General features: G+C 33.6%; 1 protein-coding gene across 2 annotated transcripts in view; it reads left to right on the top strand.

The window, feature by feature from the left end:
- Positions 1-5129: 5129 nt before the first annotated feature.
- LOC111708690 (vascular endothelial growth factor receptor 1) overlaps positions 5130-23767 on the top strand; it is a 29639-nt gene continuing 11001 nt past the window's right edge. The window contains exons 1-3 of one of the 2 annotated variants that reach the window (XM_023482136.1): positions 9194-9564; positions 10998-11073; positions 18202-18349. In XM_023482136.1, coding sequence (XP_023337904.1) covers positions 11028-11073; positions 18202-18349 — 194 coding nt within the window. In that variant the 5' untranslated portion in view covers positions 9194-9564; positions 10998-11027. Of the gene's footprint in view, positions 5247-9193; positions 9565-10997; positions 11074-18201; positions 18350-23767 lie in introns of those variants that run through there. The other variant, XM_023482137.1, reaches the window with a different exon arrangement.

The following is a 23767-nucleotide window of genomic DNA, read 5'->3' as shown; positions in this document are numbered from 1 at the left end:
AATTTATGGGGAGCCGTGTTTAAGTTTGGTGAAGTTATTTGAGCTCATAATATATTCTTAGCCATGTGGGGCACAGGAAGGAGAAGGTCTACTTCAGAAGGGGATGGGGATAGATTGAGTAGTACTTTGAATTTGCCTGAAGCCACAAGATTTAACCGATTTGATGATATTGATTCCAATAGATATGCGTCTACTCCTCACGTTAATATTACGGGTTTTATTGATGACAACCTGGAGAGTGGCAGGGGAACGCAGTTTGAATCCAGGGTTCGTACTAGATCGCGGCCTATTTCAAACACTATTGATGCAAAATTGAGAGATGATTTTACCCAGCTTAAAGACGAGATAATTAAGTAGGGGAAATTGGCATGTTCTATTCCGCAGACGATGGATGTTATTGAGATTAAGCATAAGGCATTCTTTGGGAATATTGAGCTGAAAATCTCAGAAGTTTTGGTTACTAAGGGAAATTTAGTGTTGGTGGGGGAATTGGGTAACCTCAAGGATAGATTGAATTGGATCCGGAAGAGAGCCAAGCAAGTATCCAGGGAGTCCTCTGGTCTACCCCAGCAACAGGATGAACATATACCAGTCCGAGAACTTGGTGAAGAGTATCATGATATGATGATCAAAAGTTGTGATTTAGGTTATGTGTTTCATAATGAGGAACCTATAGAGAGATCATCACCATACAGCGTTGTATCTGCACCCATTTACAGGGGGGGAGAAACTCAGAGTCGGAGTGAAGTGGATGCAAGAGATGATTATGGTGTACCTAGAAGAAGTAATGCTGTAGGAGTGGGAAGTACAGGTTCTGTTCAACCAGGAACTATTCCTCTCTGCCAAGGAATGGAAAATGATTTGCAACCTGATGGTGTACGTTTTAGAAATACAGGAGTGGGAGGGATAGAGTCTGTTCCATCAGAATCAATCCAACCCAGCCTAAATACTCCTAGAGTTTTGCAACCTGAAGGAGCAAGGACTAGGAGGGTTCTAGAGTGGGATCAGAATGGATCTATTGATGAAGTAATTTCGAGATTTTCTGCAAGGGGTTTAAGTACTGATGGTCAAGCTGAGTCTGGAACAGGATTGAGGAGACAGAACCAGAATTCTCTCGAAGAAAAGATTAATAATTTAATCAAAGGGATGAGCAAGTTTTCTACAACCATGCAAGGAACGGAAGCTATGTATCAAGAATTACAGGAGAGGGTTAGAGTGTTGGAGGCTAGTAACTCTAAAGTGTGGGATCGACTGGATGCGGGTGATCAGAGATTGAAAAGATTGAGTTCAATTCTAGAGCATCAGGGAAATGCATGTAAACTGCACTTGGAGATAGAGTCCTGGAAATCCTTCCAACAACTTATTAAGCAGCAAACAGATCCAGGGAATGTAGATGGATTTGCGGAAGAGTGTAATTCTCTAGACCGGGAATCTACCGCAGCCCTGGATGAAGGAGGGGCAAATCAAGGTAGTTATGACGGGAATGTGGTTGTAAACGCGGTGGAGTGTAATTCTCCTAACCGTGATCTCAACACAGTCCTGGGTAGACACACTGATGAGGGTGATTATGGAGTAATTAGAGGAGCGGATTCAGCTGTGAAAACCGAGGACGTAATGAACAATGAAGATTCTAAAAAGCAAGGTGTTTATACAGGGAGTGTGGTTGTAAATGCGGTGGAATGTAATTCTCTGAACTGTGGTCTCAGCACAGCCCTGGATAGAAACACTAGCGAGGACGGCTATGGAGTGTTTAAAGCGAAAGTTCCTATTGCAAAGTTCAGGAATGATGAAGGCCTTGATTGGACTAAGAGTACTGAAACAGATACATTTTCCGTTACTTTAGCTAAAACAGGCAGGGGTGTAGCAGAGCTACTAATGGACCCTGTATCACAAAGTTGGAGAGCTAAGCCTAACCAGAAAGAGTTTTTGATCAAGATTGACGAGGTTGAAAATTTTAAGAAGAATGACGATGGTAAGAGGAATGAGGATTTTAGGAACGATGATGGCTTGGATAAAGCTGATAGTTTTAAGAAAGTTAATTATTTTAGACGGACTGAGGATTTAAAAGNTCTCACGGGGAGTATGAAGAGAGAACCAGATGGAAGGATGAGATCCCTGCTCTGGGTACTCCGAAGAAGAGGTCTGGAGTGATGAGGGAAAAGAATCCGAGATCTGGTAAGCTGAAGAGGATGAGGATGAGGAGTCTGAAGGAGAATGCAGCTGGTTCTACTGATGAGGAGCCGGTAGGTGTCGCTCCGTCCCAGCCTTCTCCTGGTTCATCTGGAGCTAGGAATGGGTTCGGAGAGAGTGTCTCCGGGCCTCAGCAGGAGGATGGCTTTGAGGAGGTGGTGATGGTAGATGAGGAGGATGAGGTGTTTCTGGAGGATGAGGGAGAGAAGGAGGAGAAGGTTCCGTCACCCCGGAGGCAGAGTGCAGCCTTGAGGTTCTCAAGGAGAGTGGGGGAGCGACCTCTTACCTATGATGAATTGATCGAAGGAGTTCCTAGAGTTGCGTTTCCTGATGACTTGGATCTGGAATTAGAGGTCCCTTGGGAGGATTGATTGTTCTAGTCTGAGGGAGTTGATGGATTCAAACTATAATGATCTCAGTGAATTACAGTGAAGTTTTTTTTAGGTTATTTAAGAGATCAGGATTTCCAGTCGCGGGGTGCAGATAGAACTTTTTTCTTTTCTCGTTTGGTGGGCGAGTGTTACGCCAGCCATGCTCTGTAAGTAAAGTTTATGTGATGCCCCTGTGAAGTTCTGAGTTCACCCTGTATACCTGTACAGAAAAGAGGTCGGAAAACTAGTTTGAGATACTGTATACGGACTTCCTACGCATGCGCAAGATTCCTACGTTGGAGCAGACAGATTCTATTTGTATTACTTAGTTATAAACCGTTTAAGTGTATTGATAATGTAAACTGTGCTTATAATTCTGGGATCACTGCGGTAAGATTCCTTTTTATATATATAAATACCTTATGATTTGTGTTTTCATGGATTTGATGATTTATAATGTAGTGTTGTTAGTTCCGTTCTACAGTTTTTTAATGCTTGAATTGGTTCAGTTGTATCATATGTTTTTGAATTCAAAAGCTTTTTCTGTAGTCTATCTAGTTTTATTTTTGCTAGATTGAAGTCTTCACGAATAAAGAATCGGAACTTATCCTGCTTGTCTTTTATTATGGAGAGTGGTCAGAAGATGAAGTCTTACAATCCAATCCTGAGAAATACCGCACGGTACTTATAAAGCCTTCATAAGGTCTTTAGGAAAAACGCGCAGTCGCTTAACAAAGGTGAACGCCCACCAGGTTGAAAATATTTAAGGATTAGGAAAAAATAGTTTGAGAAATTAGTTCCTTTGTTTTTACTTTATTAACTGTAGACTGCACGATATAGTAGCAAAATTAGGCTGATAATCTAGTGTTTGAAAAGTAATGGAGAGAAAGACAGTTGGTGGCTCCTGATGTGCAGTAAGCTGGTCCGCTTTTAAGAGATTTTGGACTTTTATAAGGTTCCAAAAAAATCTGAGAAACTGTACAAAGGAATTGAGTCTTTGCCACAAACTCTAAGTTTCTAATTCCTATATCTTTGGAACAGCTAATGGTGTAAACCTTTGGATACCTAGATTATTTGGTCTAACAGAATTCATAATTTCAAATGTCTAAGGTCTTCGACACTGGATGTGGGAATTAGAAAATCAGAGTTTGTGGCAAAGAATCAATTCCTTTCAAAATTGATTATTCTGTATTGAAGGTTTTAAATATTTTTTCTTAAAGCATGTTTCAGTTATATTTTGTAAATAAATAATTACTGACTATTAATAATTACTGCCGTTAGCTTTTCGATTTCTTACACTTTCCCAATTTTTGATGTGCAAAAATCAAACCAAAAACAAACGTGTTAAAAATATCGTTTTTTTCCTTAGAATAAAGATATTGCAATCTATATATAAATTTGGCTTGTCTGTCTGTCTGTCTGTTTGTTTGTATCCAATAAACGTCAAAACGGCTGAACCGATCGGGCCCAAATTTTTTGTGGGACATCTAGGGACTCCAGGGAAGGTTTATGAATCATCAAAATTTCAAATATTTGTCTCCATCAAAATTCGATCGTCATTAAATTTTTTAAAATTTTGAAAATCCACGAAATTTTTTGTGAAAATCCGCGAATTATTTTTGTTTTGTTTTACGATGTACACAAAGAGAACATGTTCACAATTAATTTAAGAGATGGGCGCGAAGCGCCCTCTAAGGCTAGTTTCTTTAAACAATACAATTTTGAAAAGTTGAAGAAAAAAACCGATTACTAACCCTACTTACATGCAAATCCGTTCTACAGTATGAACAACATAACTGATATAAAATAAAACCTATTCTTTAACATTCTGTGGTATTTAGTGCTCTCAGCTTGCAAACTAAAGTATTTACATTACAAATGTTGTATATCTCTTAATAAAAAAACATTAGCTAAAACATAAGGCTATGTATCTCCCCCTCCCAAACCACCCCGGCGCCAAACGGTCTATTGCATTGAATAGGGATTTGAGGAGAAGTGTTAAAGTTTTATGTCTCAATTCAAGTGAAATATTAGAACTATTTAGGGTAAAAAGACTAAAGACTCTTGTGCAGGCGGACATACATGATTGTCTATTGGGATTTAAAAGTACTTGAGAGATAGGAGAAGGAGAGATGAAGGAGGGGGTCTTTTGATTAGAAATTTAGAAATAGATGCTAATCTGTGTTAAGCTATATATCCAAGGATAGAATATGTTGAAATGTAATACTACCAAGGAACCTAGAGTAAGGATAGAATATGTTGAAATGTAATACTACCAAGGAACCTAAAGTAAGGATAGAATATGTTGAAATGTAATACTACCAAGGAACCTAGAGTAAGGATATAATATGTTGAAATGTAATGATACCAAGGAACCTAGAGTAAGGATAGATAGAATATGTTGAACTTTGATACCAAGGAACCTAGAGTAAGGATAAATTATTTGTAATAATGATAACAGGAGTAAGGATTGATTATTACGATATTAGGATAAAATAAATGATCTAAGTTATATACAGGATGTTTCTTATAGTTGAACTGTGTGATGCTTCTGAACCCGGAGTAAAACTACCGATCAGCTAATGAACTGAAGAAACATTATCCTACTCCGGATTAATATATAACACAAGAATAAGTTATATATGTACTCTGAACCAAACCAGGACTATAACCTGAAGTTTTCAGGTTCGTATCCTAGTTTCTGTCAATACTCCGATACCTGCAACTAATGCAAACCTAAAACTAAACATTTAACTTCACAATTTTCTCTTTTAAAGAGTCTGGGATCGAGATGAGTTTATGCTAAACAAGTATTTTTAATTTAAAAAAAAATTGACTTGTCGAATTTAAATTTTCTAAGAATCACTCACTTAGAATATAATATAAAACCGAAAGTTCAATTCAATTATGTAAATAAGCTCCAGGAAATTAATTACTCCCCTCTTAGAAATTTTTTTATATACATATCTTTATATATATATAATGTTAAACCTCTGTTTGGGTGTCTGTCTGTTTGTTAGTTTGTTTGTCAGATCATAACTCAGAAACCCCTGGACCGGTTTGCCTCGAATTTTGATTGGATTTTAGTCTTGGATATCATTCTAGTCTTGGATAACATTCTAGTCTTAGATAATTTTAGTCTTGGATATAATTTTAGTCTTGGATATCATTCTAGTGTTGAATATCATTCTAGCCTTGGATATGATTCTTGTCTTGAATATGATTCTAGTCTTGGATATCATTCTAGTCTTAGATAAAGTCTAATTTTGGATATAATTCTAGACTAACTAAAATCAACTATGATCTAAAACCAAGCTACATGTCGGCCAAGCTTTTAAAATCAGCGGTTAACCTCTAAGCCGGGACTGACACCTCAACGAACGTTTGTCCAGGCCCACCAAGCCCTGAAAAAACTATATACAAGAAAAACAATTTACTGTTAAGTTTGAGTGTAATAATGATCTTTATGTCTAATCTAATCTATATATTTTAATCTAGCTTGTCTGTCTGTCTGTTTGTTTCTTAGTATCCAATAAACGTCAAAACGGCTGAACCGATCAGGCTCAAATTTGTGTAGGACCTCACGTGGCCCCAGGGAAGGTTTAAGAATGATCAAAATTTCAAATATTTGTCTTCACCAAAATTCAATTTTCATTAAATTTATGAAAATTTTAAAAATCCACGAAATTTTTTGTTAAAATCCGATAATTTTGTTTGTTTTATTTAATGACGTACACAAAGAGAACATGTTCACAATTAAAATATAAGATGGGCGCGAAGCGCCAGAAAAGCCCAGTAAAATATATTATACGAGGCTATCAAAGAACTTTGCGCCCATCTTCTATTAAAACTTTTATCATTCTTCAATTTTTCATCAGTTTCTTTTCGATAAAACAATAAAAAATTGGAGGTTTTACAATTTTTTTCGTGGATTTTCAAAATTTTACGGAAACAACAAAAAACAGACAGAGACAAGCAAAGTATATGCATAAATTATAGTCTTTTATCAGGGTTACTAAACCTATTATACACAGAACCAGAACACGAAAATATACCTCTTTTATATCATTCCCCGCATAAATCTAAAGTTTTAGGAATCAGGTACAAACAGCCGATTGTGAGCTCTCCGGGTTTCTTATTATGTATGTTTTTTAAAACTACATTTGAATTTTTGAGCTGGGCCAACCTTTGCAGTCCTACTTTGGACAGCACAGCCAAGTTTCATTTACTAAAGGACCTAAAGCGGCAGATGAGAGTGCATTTTCTTTTCTATTTCTTATGCCCGATCAATTCTGCCAGATCAAAGAGGTTGAGGCGTGCTATAGGATGAAATTGTTCCAAGCCCACTGTGTATCTGGTTTAATGTGCAACTTTTTTCTATAGTAACTGTTTTTCTTTACCATATTCAGGCCGACGTCTCCTTTACCTAAAATAGTGACCCTCCCTCCCTTTATTTCAGTTTCGTGATACAAATCTATAACATTTGATACATTTTTGGAAACCCCTTGTTTTGTATTATCAACAAAACGAAACCTTTCAAATCATGTTTGCTATAATGATCTAATATTGAACATTCTCAAAATAGATCTCACTTAAAACAAAAAGAAAAGTTTATCTATATTTTAAATTCTAAGAGTAATCATGCGATGTATTCTTATTCTAGAATTTCTATAGATAAGATGGAGCACCCCTCTCTACAGATCAATCAATCACACAAGTGATATTAAACAGTACTTCACAGAAACCGGTTTCATGTTTACATAGCATATACTATATAGTATATATAAATCTAGAGTATATATAAATCTACATAAAGTATACAGTAAATATATCTATCAATCTATATTTAATCTGTTCATTTAATTACTTCATTATTTTATGTTAAAACAGAAAAATCGATGAAATTAAAAGCAGAAAAAAGACCGCAATCAAGAAATAAGTTATTTAAAAAGTTTTTTGATAAATGTCCTAAATTCTTTTTCAACCAGAGCTGAATACTTTATAATGAGATATCCTTAATCCCGATTACTTAATCACAGTATCCAATGGACACACTTTTGATTTTCTTCCTAAACCGTTCTTTCTTGGATACAGTAGAGAAAAATCAAAAACTGGTTTTTTAAAATTAGATAGTCCCTCCCGTTTCTGTATATTAATCTTAATTGGCGCGCAAAATTTCAAATTTATCAGCTTCATGTACGCGACTCTGATTGGTTGCATTGTAAACACTTTTCAGGATACCAATGCAAGATTAGGTTAGTCTTGATATTAAGAAAAAGAGAGAATCACGCATTTATCTCGATATCCACCATTCTAAAGTTTTCAGCTATGGGCATTGTTTACGGATATTGTACTGAAACTGCCATAGCCAAAAAAATCATTAGATCAAAAAGAATTTAATAAGGAAGAACGAAGGCACACAAAATTGTGCTGTACACTGCAGAAACATGCTCTTACAGATGTGCAGCAATGGTTTTTCCGAAAAACATTTTTTGAATAAAAAAAGGCTACAGTTAATTTTTGTATTTTATTCATCAGGATATGACGTATCAAAATTCAAAACTTATCAAATTGGCTCTTTTTTGTATTGGTGTTCATAGGAACACATGTAAATCAAGAAAGTTATAATATTCTTCATTCTATTTATCTACGTACTCTTCAGTGTTTACTAACTGAAAATCAACAATTTTTAACCTTAAATCCAAGAGAATGAAAAGCAGAGCTTTCTTGGTAAAACTTGTGTTTTACTAATCATAAAAGTTGATTAACCTTTAAAAAAATAGTTTTCAACAGAAACTGAACCAAAATATTTATCTACAGGGTTAACCAAAAAGAATAAGACTGTAAAGACGACCGAAAGCTTAAAAAATATGACGATTTGAAACTTGATTTTGGCATTCAATTGAGTATTTTTATACTTTACTTAAAGATTAAACACAGAAATAAGCAAATTTTGGTCTAGAAGGAACCCTGAGTGCAAGAAAACAGACTAAACAAATTCCGTACAGTCTTCTCTGAAGTCCCATACTTTGTGGGTAACCCTGTATGTAACACAGTTAAAAGAAATTCTAAAATTTTCTTTCTGTCATGGGGAAAAATTCATGCAGTGGTAGGCGAATATTTCAATACAATGAAGACGACTTTTTATTTTATTTTCTATAGTTAACAAGCTTTTCGAATTACTATAGTTAACAAGTAATCAAAGAAATGTTTTAACAGCTTCTCTGGAATTTAATGTTTATTTGTATCCATGCTGTCTAGCAGCTTGGTATAAATTAAAATTGAAATCGAAAGTTGTCTTTATTGTATTTATTTCAAATAAATTTTTTAACATTTACTCTATTTACAAAAAAATGAATTTTTCTTGAAACACCGTTGTTTCTCCTAAACTTGAATTTATATTAGATTAGATTATATTATTTTAAAGAAATATACTAGAGCTTCTGAAGAAGGAAAAAGAATTAAAGTTTTAGAAAATAAGAAATATTACCGAGACTGTTTATTAATATGAGGATAAACAGAGGATGAAGAACAGAGTAGATTGAAATTGAATTTTAAGTACGAAACCGAAAGATGAGAAAAGAAGAAGATTGAAGAATAAGAATAAAACTAAAAAACTGTTTGAAAAGAAGAAGAAAGATGAGGAGAACGATAAGACAATGGTTGAAGGAGTCTAGCAGAAGGGATCGTCTGGTTAACCGGTTAGATAAGAGCTAGTTCGAGGCTCCAGGTTTAGCTCCGAACATAAAGATAGCTAGAAAGATAGATAAGGATGAAGAGAGGCCAAACCATCGGGGAGTCCTCACCAGTTCATGGAAACAAGTGTCGGAGAAACCTCACGGACGCAAGAAAACTAAGACCCGTCTTGTCTCCGGGTAGATCACTAAACCTCGAACAGTACTCATCGTCCATTCCGGAGAATAAAAAACCGTGGACCTAGTGAAAAAATTTGTAGATTAAAGTGAACATTCTGCTCGAATCTCTTCCTTCTCCTCAGACACAGGAATTTCTGGATGTTTCAATCAAAAATTAAATATTCCCATTTCTGAGAGGTTTATCCAGGTTTATCCGCGAAGCCATATTCAGGTTAAAATACTAAAACGGTTTAGTAGGTTAAACATTTCTATTTATTTATTTATCTACATAGAATTTAAATCAAATAGATAAATTGTCCGAACTAGTGTGAAATTTGAATTTTTGCAACATTTTGCTTAGTTTTTGTTTTGTAAAAGGTTTAGAGAGCTGACAAGATGATCCACTTATATAAACTTGGTGAAAGGGAGGGGAGCATGCTCTTCGTAGAGGCGGTNGTTAAAAATTATCATTAAAATATAACTGTCCGGAAAAAGTTGGTAATTCAGAGTAAGATTAAACAAAAGTTAACATTGTACAATTAGATTTTACAATTTACAGTGATCAGTTTACAGTTTAAAGATTACAGTGCACAGTTTACAGTGTACAGCTTTCTTTGTTCAGTTTACATTGTACAGTTTGCAATGTTCAGATTATAGTGCACAGCTTAGAGTGTACAGATTACAGTGTACACTGTACAATTTACATTGTATAGTTTACATTGTTCATTTTACAGTGTAAAATTTACAGTGTACAATTTACAGTGTACAGTTTACAGAGTAAGGCTTATATTGTACAGTTTACAGCTTGTACAGTTAAACCCCCATAAATGTAAAAGAAAAGTTAAGATAAATCTTTCTGGCTTATTAGAAAAAGAATGAATAATTCAGAGACCTTTAGAAAAATAAATAATTAATAAACTAATTATGGTTAACTTAATAAATAAAGAATAATTTTTGCAAAACTTTCTAATTAGTTAAGATGCAAACTGTAAAAAGCTATTTGTGTTGTAATTAATAAAAAAATTAGGAATATTATTTTTTTATCAAAGCTGGGATTAACTTGTGTGTTGCGTGGCAAACTTATAATTAAACATTAAATTTTCACATAATTTTACAAACAAATGAATCCGCGAATTATTAATGGAGTTTTGAGCGTCATTGTGGGAATGGATTTAACATAGATTGATAGAATTAAAATAGAACACTAGAAGTCGTCTTTTCAAGATTGAGAGGTTATTTGTTCACAATAAACCTAATGCAGAAGCCCAAAGAAGTAACGCGCATGCCGCGTAAAACGTTTGTAATTCAACGTGGCATGCGCGTAACTCCTTTGGGCTTCTGCCTCAGGGATATTGTGATAAAAATCCCTGAAATCTTAAAGAGACGATATCTAGTGTTCTATCTGTATTGTTATATATCTATGGGATTTCACTAGAGACATCGGGAAAAGCGGGATTTGTTTTTAAGGTCGCTGATTCTAAAAAGTGATGACCTTTTCACACAATCTCCCCCCCCCCCTCCTCACTAAATTAATGGTACTAAAGATAGCAGAATATGTTTTTGAACATCTAGGATTCTCTAGGATGGATTAAGCAAACCTGGTTTCCTGTAAATGTATTTACGAGTGTCAATCCTCCTTGTCCTTGTTCCTCTACTGGGTAAGTTTAACTTGTTTATAACATTTGTTCTCACGTAGAGTTAGAGCTTCGGGTTGTGTACTATTGTTCTCACGTAGAGTTAGAGCTGCGGGTTGTGTACTATTGTTCTCACGTAGAGTTAGAGCTGCGGGTTGTGTACTATTGTTCTCACGTAGAGTTAGAACTGCGGGTTGTGTACTATGCAGGATATGTTCTCACGTAGAGTTAGAGCTGTGGGTTGTGTACTATGCAGGATATGTTCTCACGTAGAGTTAGAGCTGCGGGTTGTGTACTATGCAGGATATGTTCTCACTTAGAGTTAGAGCTGCGGGTTGTGTACTATGCAGGATATGTTCTCACTTGGAGTTAGAGCTGCGGGTTGTGTACTATGCAGGATTTGTTCTCACGTAGAGTTAGAGCTGTGGGTTGTGTACTATGCAGGATATGTTCTCACGTAGAGTTAGAGCTGCGGGTTGTGTACTATTGTTCTCACGTAGAGTTAGAGCTTCGGGTGTTTACTGTGCAGGATATGTGTGTATACTTCTAAAGATTTAAAGAACAAAAATAAAAAAAATGCCGAGTTATAGAGTTAATTGATCAAAAAAATCACTGGCAAGACTGGGAAAAAAATTCTTAAAAATATATCGCTATACAAAATGGACACACCCCACGTTGCACAGCTCTTCAGTTCTAAAGGGAAAAAAGTAAAAAATGACCCACCCGAGTAAGTAGGTATACAGTGCACGTTAAGCTATAGTAAATTGAACGTAATTTGAATGCTTCCACCATAACTCATCTTATTGAAGAGCTGTTTAGAAAAAATGTAATAAAATAAATTAATTCTTCTCATACTTTAGCATATAATTAAAACCTGAGGAGCTACGAGGTCACTAAGCTGTACCATTAATGTCCCATATATTTTACCTTATCTATCTATCTAGTTTGAAGTGGAAAACATAAAACTGTGAGATAAGAAAATGTATGAGTCAGGAGTTAAAGTCATTTTGATTAGTGGTAGAATGAGTTCATCTGAGTACATCATCATGCTAAAAAAGTACGCTTATTCCGTAAGGATCCGTAAAAACCGTTCCGCATTTTTTAACGTATAACTACTATGAGTAGGTAAAGTTAGGCTAAGTTAGGTTCCGTAACTACCAAAGTTTTTGTAAAGTTTTATTTTATAACAGATTTAATAAAAATCGTCAACTATTTCCGTCATGGACATTTTTTGGAAAAGATTGGAAATGCTCCCCGTGAGCTACTCAATTTGCAAGAAAGTATTTATTTCCATGAACAATATTTTTAATACGGTCTGTCTTACCATGGAAAAGAGCGTTTTTCTAACCCTAAAAAAAACTTGGATATCTGAATCTATGATTTTCTTTAATTTGGATTTCTATAAGCTGAAGCTCATTTTATCAGCTTCTGGAGTAATTTTATGGAGGAGCAATACATGTTTGTCTATAGGGTCACCTTAAAATTTGGACATATAACTTAAATAATTGTTTGGGGACTACAGAAAAAAGTAAGTTGAAAAAATGTAAAAAAGCAAGAATTTTTCTCGATGAAATTTACATGTGACACAATAAGTATAATTAGTTTGAAGGTATCTAAAAATGTAATTTTTAAAAGCAATAGAGCTCAAATAAAAANGGTTAGACGAAATAGTTCTGAAAAGAAAAGATGCATACATTTAGCTTTACTGCAATGATTACAAATTCTAGAATTATACGCTGTATATATCTCTGTGAATGGGGGTACCCGCAGAGGGGGAAATACGGGGAATAAGGGGGAATTATTTACAATTACTTTGCAGGGTAGTTAGGGTAATTTTACTTTACTATAGGGTTCCCAAGACTGGAAACCCTACGCTCAGGACGTTTCGTAGGTAAAGTTGGTCGAGTGAACCCGTAACAAAATTGGTCATTTAGCGACATTTTTCTCAAGAACTTCGAAGAGTGGAATGAATGGTCGGTAATGTCCAAGTTTTTAGCTTCGAATGTTTTTAACTTCATGATTTGTAGCCTTGAGAAAATGTGGGTTTTGCCACTGGTTCTTTTAAATCCATGGGGGGGGGGGTTGCATTGTTACGGCACAGCTGTTCAATCTAATAAATATTGCAGAATTTTTGTCATGGAGTAAATGGCAAAACCTTGAACTTTTGCAACATTGCACAAAAAACATTAAAGGGGCCATAGATCATTGAACTCAAGTTCATACTTCTTTTAACAAATATACCTCAATTTGGTTTCAAGAATTTTCAAAGAATATTTAGGAGATTAGAAAATTGGTTAATGTCAAAACTTAGAAAATATGTGAACAAATAAATCTTTCCTGTCATAAATCCAGTTTTCAACAAGTCAAAACAAATACACAATAATTTAAAGGGACTGTAAGCGTAATTTCAAGTGACCTTTAATGCAAAGATGGCAATACCCGATTAACCACGGTATCTTTAAAAGCTTTGCCTGATCAATTAATTAGTATGAATTTTCAAGGGAACCGTTGTGAATTGGTAATTGCCATCTTTGAACGGAGGACCACTTGAAATTAAGCTTACGGTCCCTTTAAAAAGCGTTTTTTACAGAATAAAGTGTATTTATGTTTTGTAAAGGTTTGTGTGAGAAAATTGTCTGGTTTGGATAGGTGCTAACCAGAGAAAAGAATAGAACACTGTTTAGAAGAATAGACCCGTCTCTGAAACTGTAGACCTAAAGATAAATATACATGATGGCACTACATTAAATCAAACAATGCTGAATAATCTAGCAAAAACAAACAGCAAACTCACAAGCTGAAAATACATTTTTTATCAAACTTTTAAAAGTTTCAAAAATCAAATTAGTTCTTAAAACTTGATTTCAAAAATGCAACCTTACAGTTTTTAAACAAATATCCTTAATATCCTTTCTCATCAGCAATAGAATAGAATTACTTAGGATTAAATGCTTTTAAAGGCAAATAATGCTATTTCATCTTGCATTTAAAAATTGTTTTTTGTCGATAATTTGTTTCTCATTTATATCTTTACTAACTTCCTGACAAATAATCATTGGTTTTAAATTACTTCAACTTATTTTGAGGGTGCATTTAGCTGTAACAAAAACCATTGCAGTTTTTTTGTTAATTGGTTTTAAAGAAACAATTTGGAACTTCACAAAACTTTGTTTCTGATTAAGATTTATTAATGCATTTTTTTACACAGAAAAAGTTTAAAACATTTACTCATTTTTCCTGGACTTTTTGCAAAGAAACTAAAAACTTGCCAAATCTGTACTTTTCTAATTTTGCAACATATAGACTATAGTGTAAACCGTTGACATTTTGTACTTGGGGGCGCAGTATTAAATCGATCAATGTTTGAAATATCAAAGGTTACAAAGATATACGAATTGAAAAACGGTTTGTGTTCATTTTTTTATTGTTTTTTTTATGCAGCTCATCTTTGCAATACTTGAACTTGTGGCAAAAAAAGATGCAACATTATTTTGTTGGATTTTGAAAATATTCAGTCGGCACCTCCGAGCCGATCTTTATTATTTATATTTTGATCTTATAGACTCAATTCATTATGTTGTTAAAAGAAGAATAACCCCCTGAAACTTAGGTAAATTGTACCTAAGATTAGAAAGTCTTTTATGTTTTCAATCATAACTAAACGAAATTGAAAAGCATTTGAGAAAAACAAACATGCTTGGAATTCCTAATATCTAACAAAATACCTACTTTTGCAAAAAATCCAAACTAGAGGAGCTGTGACGTCACAAGGTCTTCCCAGTCGAACACATTTGACATTTCTCGTCTGGTTGATTTGCAGTTTAATGTAGCAACCCTCGCCAGAGAGCCCAACATTTTGCGATTTTATTTTTTATTTTTTTTATCCTTTTTTGGACAACCTCGGCTTTAAACCTATAAAGGCAGGGGGGGTCTGATACTAATGTCGCCCCGCCCCCCCCCCCCCGCATGAGCCTTAGAGAATAAGTTTAGGGTTGAATTGTTAAAAATATTTTTGTTTGTTTAAAACAAATATCAACGTGTGACACATGTTTCTACATCAATATTTCAAGGGCTTTTCAAAAATATAGTTTTTAGATCTGTAGCTTTAGGCGTAAAAAAGTTATGGGCTATTTTAGTTTTTATACACAGACCGGACTTTTAACTGCCCTGTACCCTACCCCATGCATGAAAAATTTTACAAAAAAAACTTTAAATTTCTGTTTATTAAAAGTCAACAAATTAAATGGTGTCAAATTTGTAGTGCTAGGGAAAAAAACTAGAGGGGGGAGGGGCGCAAAACGGGACAGCCTGTTTAGGGTTAATTTGTCACAATTTGGATTCAATTTTACATCACCATCTCTAAATTACATTTTTGTAGCCCTAGAAATGTACATTTCAAAATTGCAACGCGTTTGTTTATAGCTCAAGTCTAAAATGAGGAATTGGTAAAATTTAATGCATTCAATTTTAATTTAAAAGTTTTTGCAGTGGATATAGTCGCTGAATCTAAGCACCATCCTCTTCAAAAGTTTTGGCCCACAGATGTGCAGGCTGATGTTCTTGTTAACAACTCGTGTATTGAATTATATATCTATATTTATAAAGTTGTAATCTCTATTTGTCAGTCTGTTTGTTTGTCAGCTCATAACTCAGGAACCCTTGGACCAATTTGCCTCAAATTTAGACGAGGGAACTTGGGAGAGCCACGGGAACCATGACCCACTGTGCAACTTTGGGTTCCCAAGCTAGTATATATATATATAAAGTAGTAATCTCCGGTTGTTTGTTTGTTTTTCCGATCATAGATCAAGAACACAATGACCGACTTGCCGCAAATTTTGATTGGAGAACTTGGAAGAACCACGGAGATATTCTTATCTTGGTTTCAGATCTTAAGTTGAGTCTGTCCAAATTTTAGACATTGTGCGGGTAAACGGCGGGAGTAATTGAGTTTCCAGGGCAACGTAGGGTTCCCCAGGCTAGTTTTATGAAAAGAATAAGATCATTATTATTATCAGAAAATTCAACAATTCATTTTATAAAACATAAAAATGATATTCATTATTTGCCTGCTAGTCTGAAGGTTGAGTGATCTAGTTATTTCATGACGGATAATTATGCTGAGATGATCTTGTAATATATATATATATATATATATATATATATAGATATATATATACATATCCTTTTATTCCAAAAATACCGTAATGTAAAAAGAAAAAGGAAACATAGATTGTATTTTAAGATTTCGTTTGAACAGAATTTTTCCAAATCTTAAATTCCATTATCTCGGAAAAAAAGGAGGACATGAAACACAATTTATACAAGAACAAAAAAGAATCTAGATTATTTTTAGAAAAATGGATTTTTATTCCAAATTGATATGACTTCAGTAAATATTAGTATTTTTACAATAATTTCAAGTTTAAATAGATTTCCAATTTTAAGTTTAAAACTTTCCTGAAAATTTTCCCAAATTATCATAAAATTATAAAATGTTTTGTTACTAAAGAGTAAAAGCATTCACAGCATTTCATGGAAATGTTTAAAAAAGAAAGGACTTGAAGTTACTCTTCATTTAAAGAGTTATGAGCTTGATTTACCACGGTACCTCTTAATTGAGGAATCTATATCCTCGTTTTTCTAAAATTATTGATAACACATTGAAAGGAATTGAGTCTTTGCCACAAACTCTGATTTTCTAATCACTTTATCTTTGGAACCAAATGTTGTAGACCTTAGATATTTCAAACTATGAGTTCTTTTAAATCAAATAATCTGAGTTTGAAATATCAAAGGTTTACAAGATCGGGTTCAAGAGATATTGGGGTTTAAACATTTGATTTTGTTCCAAAGACTCAATTCCTTTATAATATTAGAGTTAAAAACAGTCTTACATATTCTCCAGATGACATATTTGCAACATGCATTGTGAGTCGAACCTGCCACTATTAAAATGGAGTTCCACCTAAAATAGCGTCTAAATTCCCTTTAAAGGAACTCAGTTCTGGCAAAAACTCACATTTTTAAATCCCAATATTTTTTCAACGGCGGATAGTGTAAACCTTTGATATTTAATTCTTAGACTATTAGATCCAACAGATTTGATAGTCTGAAATAGAATAAGGCTACGACATCGGGTTGCAAAGATGTTTAAGGATAAAATATTAGAGTTTGAGACAAAAAACTTATTATTGGATTTAAGGCTAATACGTAAGAAAACTAGAGTTTGTGGCAACAAAACTCAGTTCGTTTGTTATTCACATATTGAAAAACGTCATAAAACGTATCGAGAGTGTAAAAAGTAAAAGCAATCAGAATCCAAGAATTGAAACAATAAAAATAGTTTTCAGATATTTAGCAATATTTTCCAGAAATACGGGAAGTGATTTGACAGAGAAAAACAAGAAATGCTAAAAAGGGGAACAGTTAAAAAAAAAAAAAACAGAAATATAGAATGTATATCACAAAAACAAAGTAATAATCTCAAAAATTAAAAAATTATTAAAGCTTTTGTTAAATATCCTCAGATGTATATAATGCTATATGAATGAACGACACTGTCCAAGAAAAAGGAAACGATTAGTTTACTGTGTATTTCAATCTACACTGTATTGTAAGAGTTGCATGTCCGATTACGAAGGTACCCAACTGATCATGGACTACGTGAAAATTTATATTTGTGTAGTTGGAAATTTATTCCATGGAAAGTGCGAGTATGCACTGGGATGGAGTGTACTACTTGTTATCCTCCTGTTCTCTACTTGTTATCCTCCTGTTCTCTACTTGTAATCCTCCTGTTCTCTACTTGTTTTCCTCCTGTTCTGTACTTGTAATCCTCCTGTTCTCTACTTTTTATCCTCCTGTTCTCTACTTGTTATCCTCCTGTACTCTACTTGTTATCCTCCTGTTCTCTACTTGTTATCCTCCTGTTCTCTACTTGTTATCCTCCTGTTCTCTACTTGTTATCCTCCTGTTCTCTACTTGTTATCACTATAACATGTATTCTAGCTCTCGTAACCTAATAGAATATCTAGGATATACTTGCTCAAACAAAGAATTAAAGGGTACCGTTGTAAATCTGACATGCTACTCTATAGATCGAAATTCATGAATATTCAAAATAAACATTAATATTCTATTTGTGTTTAGACTGTTGGGAAACAAGGATACGACACCACAGGAACCATGATGAGGAGCATCTTGAACCGGTTAGGACGGAGCTCCTGACTAGCTCCGGGACTACCAATAGTAAGGAACTAGTGGACGAGGTTGTGGATAAGGATGGACCGGTTTTCAGGTAAAAATTCTAGTTTTTTATTCATTTAATATTCATTCATTAATTCATACATTTATTCTTAGAAATTGGCACATACATATTACAATATGAACCAAAGGCAGTTAATGAATATGTGCGTATCTAAATCACATATATCCAGAAAGCTATGAAAAGTTTCATCAATTTTTATGACTGGGAAAACTTTTGTTTATCCCTAGTACATGCCCTTGCATTAAGCTTAAGTGTTAAGAACAGATTAGCAATATTCTCGTCGATTTTTGCGTCTATCATCCTTACACATACATGTAATGTTGCTTGATCTTCAGGACAAACCTTTACTTAAGTTAAATATGTGCACAATTTTATGCTGATAATGTATAAATATATCCAAAAATATTTTAAAAGTTTGTGTTTATTAAAGTCAGATTAAAAACAAATCCACTTAAACTAATTTCTTTTAATCCATTTTGTTTGAGTCAGCCTCCAAGCCTAACCTATCAAAAACAAATCTCAAGTTCTCCCAAGTTTATAAAACTGAAATGATTATAAAATACAATTTCCAGTAACAGAAACTACTCCTGAGTCTAAAACTAAAGAATGCGCGAGTTTTAAGTTCGAGGTTAAAAGTTATGTAAAATAATGAGTAGCTACTTAAATATTAAACTTTCTCAATTTTAAATTTGAATTTCCCGGGAAAATCTGAACCAATCAGAGAAAAGGATTTTCGGAGAATATTACATAACCATCGCTAATCAGCTGTTCTTACGTAACCTAAAACAAAACATACAACCGTTTTTTGGGTTTACATCCAAAAATTAATTAATCTAAAACGTGAAATTTCTTTAACAAGGTTTTCACTTTTAAATGTATCGTAAAGTTGAATGCCGCTTTCTCAGCTGCAGCTGAATGATGATTGAATAATAGACAAATAGGGAAAATGCAGGATTTCAAGATAATTTAAACCTCTGTTTGAATTTTAACTCGTCGATTTCGGCGAGTTAAATATTTAACCACAGGGTTAAATATTTAACCTCACGGTTAAAGTTCAAGTTTAAATTAAGTCAGAAGTGGCATTTAACCATGAACTTAAAATTTAAGTCAAAACTTTTCGTTCTTTAGTTTTAGACTCTGTAGAACTTTATATAACTATTATTCTGAATAAAGTAGAATGGAATTAAATTTTATGTCTCTCAAGAAACCTTTCATAGAGTTCCAGCTTAAACAAACATAATTTCTGGAAGATAACAAAGAATTTTCTTCAAAACCTTCTTGGCTCAGAGTTCCCACTTAGTCCATTATCCAGTTTTTTGTATTTTTTTCATCTTTTGTTCCAATGGGACACAACTGTTATTGAAGGATTAATGAATTAGTAATTTGTATAAAAAAACCCAACTTCGGAAAATTTCATACTTCCTCTACTACATAATTCTTCCACTACATACTTCTTCCACTACATACTTCCACTAGTGCATAATTCTTCCACTACATACTTCTTCCACTACATACTTCCTCTAGTACATAATTCTTCCACTACATACTTCTTCCACTACATACTTCTTCCACTGCATATATCCACTAGTACATACTTCTTCCACTACATACTTCTTCCACTACATACTTCTTCCACTACATACTTCCACTAGCACATACTTCCTCTAGTACATAATTCTTCCACTACATACTTCCTCTAGTACATAATTCTTCCACTACATACTTCCACTAGTACATACTTCCTCTAGTACATAATTCTTCCACTACATACTTCTTCCACTACATACTTCTTCCACTACATACTTCCACTAGTACATACTTCCTCTAGTACATACTTCCTCTAGTACATTCTTCCTCTAGTACATACTTCTTCCACTACATACTTCCACTAGTACATACATCCTCTAGTACATAATTCTTCCACTACATACTTCCACTAGTACATACTTCCTCTAGTACATACTTCCTCTAGTACATACTTCTTCCACTACATACTTCCACTAGTACATAATTCTTCCACTACATACTTCTTCCACTACATACTTCCACAAGTACATACTTCCTCTAGTACATAATTCTTCCACTACATACTTCCTCTAGTACATAATTCTTCCACTACATACTTCTTCCACTACATACTTCCACTAGTACATATTTCTTCCACTACATACTTCTTCCAATACAAACTTCCTCTAGTACATAATTCTTCCACTACATACTTCTTCTACTACATACTTCCTCTAGTACATAATTCTTCCACTACATACTTCTTCCACTACATACTTCCACTAGTACATAATTCTTCCACTACATACTTCTTCTACTACATACTTCCTCTAGTACATACTTCTTCCACTACATACTTCTTCCACTACATACTTCCACTAGTACATAATTCGTCCACTACATACTTCCACTAGTACATAATTCCTCCACTATGCTGAAGACGGAGATCTAAGGAACTGAGTTTTTACCACAAAGTCAAACTTTCTAATGGTTATATCTTTGTAACCTGATGGTGTAAACATTTTATATTTCAAACTTAGACACTTTGATCTAACAGAATTCATGTTTGAAATATCAAGGGTCTACAACATCGGGTTGCACAGATATAGAGATTCGAAAATCAGAGTTTGTGACAAAAAATCAGTTCCTTTATGCGACAAGATTTCTCTTTACTATTTTGGTTATAGGACATTTCCATCATAATGAAGAAAAAAACACTTTGACATAAAATCTTAACTTGAGACATTTAAAACAATTGTTCTGTTAGTAAGAAATTGTAGTAAAGTCACCTAGAAACCTATTTTTCCTTTATTTTCAAATCTAATTTCAAGTGTCTGGCTATTTAGGTCTCCGCGGAGTAAAGTTTAAAGTTCGTCAACCAGCTTTGTATTTGTTCGACTAAATGAATATACTTCTTTCTTTATTCTATCTTTCAAAACTTAGAAAAAACAAAATAAGTAAATAATAAGTTTTAAACTTTATATAATATCTGTCCTCTACATAATCTATGTATAAAGTATTTTTCTCTGTTTGTTTGTTTGTTTTGGTGTTTGTTTGTTTGTTTGTTTGTTTGTTTGTTTGTTTGTTTGTTTGTTGTATGTCCGATATTCTCCACTAAAACCCACAATTTCTTTGGTCTGAGTACTACAGATTACTGCAGTAAGCTTAGTATAGGGTCCCGATCATAACTCATGAACCTTCCGACCGATTTGTCTCAAATTTTGAATTGGAAACTTGGGAGAACAACGGGAATGTTCTTACCTTTTTTATTTTAGCGGGTTCACTTTTATAGGAAAAAATAGCTAAAATTGAGTTAGCACATAATGTTATTCTAAATAAACCGATATAGATAAGTTGGTAGACATTTTTCTTGATCTTTATAAAATACTCAACGTTACTTAAAGTTATTTTGCAACCACTCAAGACCAAAGTTATCTAAAATGCAAACCACTCATGTTAGCTAAGGTCAAAATTTTTGTAATAATTTTGATATACGGCGCCTAAAATTTAAATCAATAAGGTCATGAGACTTTTAATTTTAAATGATTTCGTACTTTATATGTGGATTTGTTAGTCAACTACTAATGTTAGATGCATCAACAATGATTTAACTTTATCCGTCGGATTTTTGAAAATTGCTGATTAACGGTATAAAACTTTAAACAACCATATTTATTATTTACTGCGATAATAAAATTTGTTGTAAATATAAACAGAAAATACAAGCTTTACATTAATAACATTCAGAAATAAATAATATATATTTTACAGTATATAACCTCCAGTCAGATGTTTTGGTTTTTAAAATTAGGTATCAAGGATTGATCTACATCTTGTGCAAACCTAATTATTTTAATTTCCAGGTGGTTAAAACAAGAGGATCAATCTTTTTTCTTTAACCCTGAACAGGTTGGGGGGGGGACTATAGTTTTTCTTTAACCCTAAACAGGCTGGGGGGCACTATAGTTTTTCTTTAACCCTAAACAGGCGGGGGGGGGGGTACTATAGTTTTTACCCTTGCACTTTCATTTTTGACACTATCACCGTGAAACTTTGTGACTTTTAATAAATAGTAATTTCAAGGATTTTTTGTAAAAACATTTTTTTAATGCTTGGGTAGGGTACAGGGCAGTAGGAAGTCCAGATTGTGAAAAAAAAATAAAATAGCCCATAACTTTTTTTGTGACTAAAGCTACAGATATAAAAATTATAATTTTGAGAAGCCCTTGAAAAATGGATGTAGAAACATAAGTCACACTTTGATATCTGTTAAAAAAAAAAAAAAAAATTTCCCATTTTTTGAGATTTTGAGCATTGAACGCAAGAAACTAATTTGATAATTCTGAATACATATTATGAGAAAAAAACGCTTCTAATTATTTGATTCGGTTTATTCGAAATTCTTTTGTTTGAATTTAGATGAATTCATGGTTTTGAATATAAAAGCAAGTTGACATTTTGAAAATGCATTTTTTTCATTCATGTTTTTAAAATCTATTCTTATCTTTTTCTTTTCTTTCTATATTTTAATAATATAACTAGTCGGTTAAATCATCGTTTTTGTAATTAAGGGGAGTAATGTATCAAAAATATTAAATTATATAAATTGTTGCATTTTCATCACTTTTTCACAAAACTAAAACCCGTCTTCTGTAATGAAGAAGATATAAAAAGAAATAATAGAAGGATTTCATTGAACAAATGAAAGGAAATTGCAAAAGAATGCTATTTACGAAAGATATAAATGAATTGAGTCTTAGCCACAAACTCTGATTTTCTAATCACTATATCTTAGGAACCAAATTTTGTAGACCTTAGATATTTCAAACTATCAATTCTGTTAGATCAAATAATCTGAGTTTGAAATATCAAAGGTTTACAACATTGAGGTCTAAAGATATTGAGGTTTAAATATTTGATTTTGTTCCAAAGACTCAATTCCTTTCCAGTGGCCGAATTTAAAGAATTTGAACGGCGGTTTAAATTTAAGCCACGGTTTAAATATGCTTGGTTCCACTTAAAAGTGTATCAAATGTTTCAAGATTTAAACCGGCGCTTAATTTAAATCGGGTTTTGGCGGATTTAAACCGCGGCTCAAATTCTTTAAATTCCATCTCAGTAAATATTTTAAACTTTGGATCAAAGCGTCAATCCAAGAATTCTATTAACGATTTACAACTGAATTATTTAAACCTTTATCTGTTTACCCTAAAAAGGCTGGGGGGCCTGATTCAATGTAAAGCTTGAGGGGGGGGGGGCGTTTGGCGCCCCCCCCCCTAGAAAAAGGCAAGGCCTTAGAGAATAGGTATAGGTGTGAAATGCTTATCCATAGCCCAATATTTCATTGGCCAGCCTAAAAAAGGGTCAAAAAAATGAAAAAACATATTCTTTTTTGTTTTAAACAAATATCAAAGTGTGACACATGTTTCTACATTAATTTTC

This window comes from Eurytemora carolleeae, unplaced genomic scaffold (assembly GCF_000591075.1).
Source record: "Eurytemora carolleeae unplaced genomic scaffold, Eaff_2.0 scaffold900, whole genome shotgun sequence".
Classification (NCBI taxonomy): Eukaryota; Metazoa; Arthropoda; class Copepoda; order Calanoida; family Temoridae; genus Eurytemora; species Eurytemora carolleeae.
The sequence above is the reverse complement of the archived record's forward strand: the minus strand, read 5'-3'. Positions and strand labels throughout refer to the sequence as shown.